Below are 8,515 nucleotides of genomic sequence, written 5' to 3'. Positions count from 1 at the left end.
CCACTTTAGCGTGCATGAGCACTTGTACAGATGGACGGCTGCAAATATCATTCCTCGTAGTCAAACAAACGTCCAGGCCACATGGGCGACTAGGTTAGTTAGGGATATCCATGAGAAAAAGATATTCCTTCTCGGGTGTGTATGATACGGTCCTGATGCAGGGCACGTGAATAGTGTCCTGATTCTGGAGTTAGTGCTAATTGGTCCCTTGGTTAGATGATCCAAACCGTTAATCTGATGGATGGGGAAATATCTAAAATATCCCAACTTGGACTGTAGATAATCGAAACCTACTTTTATAGAATTAGGAAAAGAAATATAACAACGGTCAAAAGAAATGCTATATATTGAACGGATACAATCTTCTTATCTCGAGGGTTTTAGAAGTGTCCTCCGTCCAAATGTGTCCCTTCGTTCAACGGTTCTGATCAATCACATTCTGATGCATCAGCACCTACAGCTTGTGAAAAGAAACCTGAATATAGAGTCCTGATGCACCATGTCAAGATTAGGGTGTCCAGTTGCAACCAATATTCCTCCAAGGGGGCCGAAGTTCCGGCCATCCAAACCATTGATCTTATAGAATCCAACTACCGATGAAGCATGCCCAAAAACTCCTTTGGCGATTGAAGATCCTAAACATCCAATCTTAAAACCTTACTTGTCAACCGTCGTTGAAGTTTCCTCTGAACCTTCTATTTGTGATATACTGATCTTAGGGCTAGGAACATTTAATCTGGGGAGATCTTCAGCGAATCCCCCATCAACGATGTGGACCATGAAATCGTGGGTCTCGATTACAAAATCATGGCCGGGATTCCTAAAGACAAGCGGATCAAGACCCTATATTCATCTGTTCCTTATAAGAAAAGATAGAAGAAGAATACTAAAATTACAAATGGTGTGATGCTCTCAGGGCACTATAAGTTACAGATCTCTTAGTTACATCTGGACAGTTAATTCATTGATCTTGACTGTTCATTCAGTCCAACACAAATTTAATGGTCTACTATTCCAACATCAGATTCATCTGACAAATATTAACCATTTAGTCAACAGCCTTTAACATAGTTGGGCAAGATCTTTTAATAAAAATTGGTCTAATCTACGATTCGATCCATCTATTTCATAGGCATTATCATGGATTGCTTATGTTTCTAAAGAATTACTTTTTTTTAAGGAAATCAGAACCATCGCATCCATGGCTTGAAAATTGGATGGCTACAGAAAATAAGGTTAATCAAGGATGAATTGGCCATCTGATCAGTGAAATTTTATGGTGGTATTGCATGAAATTTTTTCTTCACCTAATGGATGGTTCAGATCATTCGATCGTTTTATCCAATTGAACTGATACAACTAGGAGCACTATAACATATAGTGGAACATTTCTCTACTAAAAACAAAAGACTTTCCTCAGTAGTCCCGCACCATTTATCAAGTTCTTGTTGTGGGATCCGCCATCTTTCTTCCTCCTTAAATCTTCATTCTTCCAACCTCATTTTCATCAAAACCCTAATTCCAGTGATGGCTTTCACTGCCATCTTCTCTACAGTTTTCCTTTTTGTCTTTTCATTTGCCAACTCCATCTCTACAGTCAACACTCGCTTCCCAGCTTCCATATATAGCAATGAATGGAAATCACAATCTCTTTCCATTGCAAATAAGCTCTACCAAACAAAGTACTTCACCCAAACGCTAGATCACTTCAATTACAATCCCCAGAGCTACCAAACATTCCAACAAAGATATCTCATAAACGATGTCAACTGGCGTGGCCCGGCGGAGAACTCGCCGATCTTCATCTACGCCGGCAGTGAGGGCGACATCGAGTGGATCACCCAGAACAATGGGTTCATATTCGAGACCGCATCCTACTTCGGAGCACTCGTTGTCTTCATTGAGGTAATCCAACAACTGAGATTCAATATCCATAATTTGATGGCCCGCTTTCGAGGAAATGTTTTTTTCAATATTATTATTATTATGGTTTTTCTCTTTTATTTTTAGTGGGTGCTGAAGGATTTAGAATTTTGTTTTTCTATGGATGAGGAAAGTACATGTGATTAATCAAGGTGATCTTGTTGGCTTTACAAAGCCCGAATATTGAGAAGTGCAGTGCAGCTCACATACAAGGGAGAGAGAGAGAAATACATACATACATATATATATATATATATATATATATATATATAGGCCTGCTAATGCGGTAATGAAAAAGGCACTTTTTGCTTCTCCCACGTTCACAACACTCCTATTTATAAGTTTAATTAGAGATTAAAAAAGACACTGCTACCCCTGTATACTACATTCACAAGGAGTAAAGACTCTACGGATTTCTAAAAATAACAAATGGCATTGGGCAGCCAAATAGTTTTATAGAGATCTGGATGAATATGAAAATGCCAGGGAGGAACTGCTGGATGAATCTAGAAATGCCAGCGAGGATGGATCTGCAGGATGAATTCGGAAAACCCAGGATGAATGTATCTGTTAGAGGAATCTGGAAATGCCAGGAAGAATGTATTTGGATGAATGTGGACAGTTTGGTTTGGACTTTCTAATACTCCCCTTCAAACCATAACCGGCTTCATTCTGAGCATCGACCTTAATTGTCTAAATGCATCTGTCGATAGTGCCTTGGTGAAAATATTTGTCACCTATTCAGTAGTATGACAGTACTCCAATTTCACTATTTTTTGCTTTACTTGATCTCTTAGGAAGTGATACTAGTATCAATGTGCTTGCTCCTTCCATGTTGCACCGGATTTTTGGTAAGTTTGATTGCTAACTTGTTATCCACGTATATAACTGTCAATTCCTCATGTTGATGTTTTAGCTTCTTTAACAAGTTCTTCAACCAAATTGCTTCACAAACTGTGGACAATGCTGCCACATACTCTGCTTCATAAGTGGATAAAGCGATCATGCTTTGCTTTTTTGAGTTCCATGTGAAGGCAGTCAACCTGAGATAAAATACATATCACGTGGTGCTTTTTCTTTCATCTTAATCACTTCCCCAATCACTGTCTGAGTATCCATATGATATTGCCTCATCATTATATTGATAGAAAAGACCAAATTCCACGATTCCTTTAGAATACATGAGGATTCTTTTCGCAGTGAGCTAGCGTATTTCTTTTAGTGCTTCCATGTACCTTCTTAGAAGCCCAACATTGTAGATGATATCTAGCCTAGTGATTGTGAGGTATCTGAGACTTCCAATCAGACTCTTGAATAGAGTCAAGTCCACGTCTCTTCCTTCTTCTTCTTTTGTCAGCTTCAGGCTTGTTGCTACAGGCGTATTTAATTATAGCATTATAATCAGTCATTTTGAACTTTTCAAGAAGTTCCATTACAAATTTCTTCTAAGAAATATAAATGTCGTCATCTTGTCGCCTCAACTCGATGCCGAGAAAGAAGGATATAAGTTTCGCATCAATTATTTCAAATTCCTAAAATATGACATCCTTGAATTCTTAGAACATCTGCTGGCTATTTCCTATGAACAGCATATCATCAACATATATGCATGTTATGAGGATATCACCATGAGCACTCTTCTTGATGTAGATTGCATGCTCATATGAACATTGGGCAAAGACGTTTTCATAAAGATAGCTATTGATATGTACATTCCATGCACGTCGAGCTTGCTTCAACCCTATAGAGAGATTTCTTTAGCTGGTACACTTTGTTTTCCTCTCCTTGCATAACAAAACCTTTAGGCTAGTCAACATAGACCTCTTCTTTGAGTACTCCATTTAAAAATGTGGGTTTCACATCAAGTTGGTAGATTTTCCAACTGTGATGGGCTGCAAGTGAGATTATCATTCTCACAATGTCAAGTCGAGCAACAGGAGCAAAGACTTCTTCATAGTCCATACCGTACTTTTGTTTGTAGCCTTTCTCTACAAGCCTTACTTTATAGTGATCGGTCTTTCCATCGGCTATATGCTTGATCTTATACACCTATTTGACACCAATAGTTCTTTGGCCTTGAGGAAGCAAAGTCAGCTCCCAAGTGTCATTTTTCTTAATGGCATGAATTTATTCTCTCATGGCAATTCTCCAGCATTATTCTTTTACAGCTTCATGGAATGTGAGGGGTTCATGATCTACATACATGCAGAAAAGATTGAAATATTCTTTTGTTTGTTTATAGATTTCTTCTAAACTCCTCATTTTGATAGGAGTTATACATGAGGAGGAGCTAACAGAACTTCGGGTTGATGAGATACTTCTTGGAGAGATGAGTTGTCCTTCTGGACTTCCATGTACTGATGATGTGGTCGAAGAGGGAGTCACAGTTGTCTACTCTTGCCTTGCAGGCTTTTCTTCTTTTTTCTCTACCTCGAACTAGTTTTCTTCAAAAGTTCATTCTTCATTCCATTTCCATTCATTTGCCTCACTGAAGACCAAATCTCTACTTACATCTACTTTGTTGGTTAGTGGATTGTAAAGCTTGTAAGCTTTGGATACTTCACCATATTTAATGAAGATGTACTTCTCACCATGATCATCGAGCTTCTTTCTTCTCGCCTCTAGAATTTGAGCGTACGTAACATACCCAAAGATTCTTAGGTGCACCACAGTTGGTTTGTAGCCGCTTTATGCCTCCTATGGTATCATATTCCTAATATTTTTCATAGGGCACCGATTGAGCATATACGTAGCACAAACAACTGCCTCTGCCCAAAAATTCCTTGGCACTCCTTTTTCTTTCAACATGGTACTCATCATGTTGAGCATAGTGCGATTCTTCCATTCTGTTATGCTATTCTATTATGGTGTATAGGCTGCAGTGTGCGGCTACTTGATGCCTTGTTCCCTGCAATAGTATTGAAATGCATTTGAGGTGTACTCCCCACCTCTATCAAATCTGATAAGTTAGATTTTGTAGCCACTTTCAACTTCAACTTGGGCTTTGTAACTTTTAAAAATACTAAAGGTGGCCGACTTCTCTTTAATGCAATACACCCATAACTTTCTACTAAGATCGTCAATGAAGGTAGTAAAGTATTTATTACCACCAAGAGAGGGTGTCACAAATGATCCATAGATGTCTGCATGAACCAACTACAATGGCTCTTTTGCTCTTCGTGACACTCCACATAGGAATTAATGAGTTTCTTTGTTGCTTGCCAAGTGTGCACACCTTAGCTACATGTTCTGGATCTTTAATGGCTGGCAAGATATGTATCATGCTTGATGAAGACAAAAGCTTTAAGTCATTGAAATAGAGATGTCCAAAGTGAAGATGTCATCTCCATGATTCATTTATTACAAGACCATAGAGACACTTCTCAAGTCTTGTGTTGATATGGAGCAGGAACATGTGATTCTTTGCTATTTGGAATTAAGCAATAAGTCTCCCATGTGCATCTCTCAAGGAAAGAGAGAAGTTCTCCATGTGTGTGACATACCCTTTTTCAAGGAGTTGGTTGATACTAAGTATGTTACTTTTCATGTTTGGTATGTAATACACATTGGAGATGAGATTCTCCACACCATTATTCTGATAAATTTTAATTTTTCCTTTACCTTTTAATGGGACTTTAGATGAATCACCAAAGCTCACATTGCCTTAAACTCATTCTATGAGTTCCACGAACAGTTCTTTGTTACCGCACATACGGTTACTTGCACCAGTATTGAGATACCACACATTCGGTCGATCACACGCCTTTTCTTATGCAAGAAGTGTGGAGTTTTCATTTTCATGATGAGATACTTTGGCATAGTTGGATCGTTCATCGTGATCCACTTTACTCTAACAGTTAGAGGCATAATGGCCAATCTTGCTGCAATTATGGCATTTTACATTTCTTATGTTTCCACGACCACGCATGTATCTTCCTCTACCAATTCCTCTTCTACATGCATTGGTTTTTTTTATTTATTTTAAGCATGGCTTTGATGATATTCACGCCCTCTGCCTCTTGCACGATTGCTATTGGTGTGGCCACCTCAAAAATGGAAGCTTCCATGACTACAACCGATTTTTTGTTCATTTAGAGTCAATCTTGACTCCAATGCTTGTTCTAGCATCATAGATCTGTCATTCTATTGCAGTCGTTACTCATGAACTTGTAGCGAACCCATCAACTCTTCAATGGATAGATTTTTTTAAATCTTTTGATTCTTCAATGGCCATAAGCACATGCTTAAATTTGGTTGAGGGATCGAAGCACTTTTTCCATGACACAAATGTCATCAATCTTTTTACCATTTCTTTTCAAGTTATTAATAATAACGAGTATTTATGAAAAATAATCAAAGATGTTTTCACCTTCCTTCATGTGAGTGGCCTCGAATTTGGCTCTAAGTGTTTGTAGTCGGACTCTCTTTACACGATCCACACCCTTGAAGATGGTGTTTAGTATCTCTCATGCTTGCTTGTTTGATGTCGCTTCAATGATCATTTTAAAGGTGAATTCATCCAACCCTAGACAAGAAACAATGCCTTCTTATCTTTCTTTATTTGATCTTTGAGGCCGACCTTTTGCTCGGCAGAGTAGGTAGCTTCTTGCTCCGTAGTGGGCTCTATGTACCCGTCGGTGACGATCTCCCATACATCTTGTTACCCAAATAGAGCCTTCATCTGGATGCATAAATTTTCATAGTTGTTCTTAGACAACTTTGGAATCTGGAGCTGGATTGTGGTGGTCATCTTTACACGAACAAGCTCTTTATGGGTAAGACAAATTGGCTTCACTAAGCCTCAAAATGACCTAGAAAATTTGATTTTTGAAGAAGGAAAGGAGATAGGGATGGAATAGAATTCTGGTCTTCTTTTTTTTTTAACTTCTTAAATAGATTTTTCAAAGAAAAAACTTTCTGTTGGCTGGAAATTGCTACCGACTTCAACCAGAGAACCTTAAGAAAAAGAAACCAGGCTCTGATACCAGTTTATTGGCTTTACAAAGCCCAAATGGTGACAAATGCAGCTCACATACAGGGGAGAGAAAAATATATTATATTTTTTCAATAGGCCTGCTACTGTTGTAATGAAAAAGGCACTTGTTGCTTCTCCTTGTGTTGATACACGTTCACAACACTCTTATTTGTAAGTTTAACTAGAGATTAAAAAAAGACACTACTACCCTTGTATAATACATTCACCAGGAGTAAAGACTCTACAGATTTCTAAAAATAATAAATGGCATTGGGTAGCCAAACAGTTTTCTGGAGATCTAAATGAATCTGAAAATGCCAGGGAGGAAGGATCTGCTGGATGAATCTGGAAATTGAAGGGAGGATGAATCTGGACAGTTTGGTTTGGACATTCCAATAGATCTGACGATTATGATTCAATGTCCATAATTCAATAGCCCGCTTTTGATGAAAATATTTTAAAATATATATATTTTTTTGGCGTTTTTCCTTCCTCTTGTTGGGTGGCAAAGGATTTAGACTTCTTTGTTTCTATGGTTAAGGAAAGTGGTTCCATGTGATTCATCAAGATAATCCGACAACTATGATTCAATGTCCATAATTCGAGGCCTGCTTTGCGTTTGTTGGGAAGCAAAGGATTTATACTTTTTGGTTTCTATAGTTGAGGAAATTGGTTTCATTTGATACATTAAGGTAATCCGACAATTGTGATTCAATGTCCATAAGTCGACAGCCCACTTTCGATGATTTTTTTTTTTTGTTTTAATGCTTTTCTTTTCTTTTGTTGGGTGGAAAAGAACTTGAGACTTTTGTGTTTTTGTGGTTGAGGAAAGTGGTTCCATGTGATTCATAGAGGTAATCCAATGTCGTGATTCAATTATGGGTAATCCAACAACTGTGATTCAATGTCCATAATTTGATGGTGATTTCTTTTAATTTTTGGTGTTTTTCTTTCCTTTTGTTGGGTGGCAAAGGATTTAGACTTTTTGTGTTTTTATGGTCAAGGAATGTGGTTCTATGTGATTCATCATGGTAATCCGACGATTGTGATTCATTGTCCATAACTTGATGGCCTGCTTTGAATGGACGTTTCCTTTCTTTTTGTTTTTTATTTCATTTTTGTTTTTTTGTTTGTGTGTGTGTGTGTGTGTGTGTGTGTGTGTGTGTGTGTGTGTGTGTTCTTTCTTTCTTTTGTTGGGTGGTTAAGGATTTAGACTTTTGTTCTTCTGTGGTTGAGGACAATGGTTCCATCTGATTCATCGAGGTAATCTGACGGCTATGATTCGATGTCCATAATTCTACTGCCCGCTTTCAATGAAAGCATTTTTCTTTTTTTTGGTGCTTTTCATTCTTTTCTTCTTCTTTTTTTTTGGGTAGCTAAGATTTACATTTTTGTGCTCCTGTAGTTGAGCAGAGTGGTTCCATGTGATGTTGGGGACATAACAAACCCTAACATGACTTACTCGGCGTGGAAGCAACCTCAGACGAAATTACACAACACAAACCATCAATCACAGAGAACACATGAATTTTATGTGGAAAAACCCATCCAGAAAAAAAAAATCATGGCACCAAGTGACAAAAAATTCACTATGAATAGAAAATTATAAGAGATGGA

General features: G+C 37.9%; 1 protein-coding gene across 1 annotated transcript in view; it reads left to right on the top strand.

Moving 5' to 3' along the window:
* Positions 1-1,479: 1,479 nt before the first annotated feature.
* Positions 1,480-8,515, top strand: part of LOC131235321 (uncharacterized) — a 160,545-nt gene continuing 153,509 nt past the window's right edge. Inside the window, exon 1 of the mRNA XM_058232460.1 lies at positions 1,480-1,905. Coding sequence (XP_058088443.1) covers positions 1,528-1,905 — 378 coding nt within the window. The 5' untranslated portion in view covers positions 1,480-1,527. The remainder of the gene's footprint in view (positions 1,906-8,515) is intronic.

This window comes from Magnolia sinica, chromosome 19 (genome assembly GCF_029962835.1).
Source record: "Magnolia sinica isolate HGM2019 chromosome 19, MsV1, whole genome shotgun sequence".
NCBI lineage: Eukaryota > Viridiplantae > Streptophyta > Magnoliopsida > Magnoliales > Magnoliaceae > Magnolia > Magnolia sinica.
This window is presented reverse-complemented; position numbering and strand designations above follow the sequence as displayed.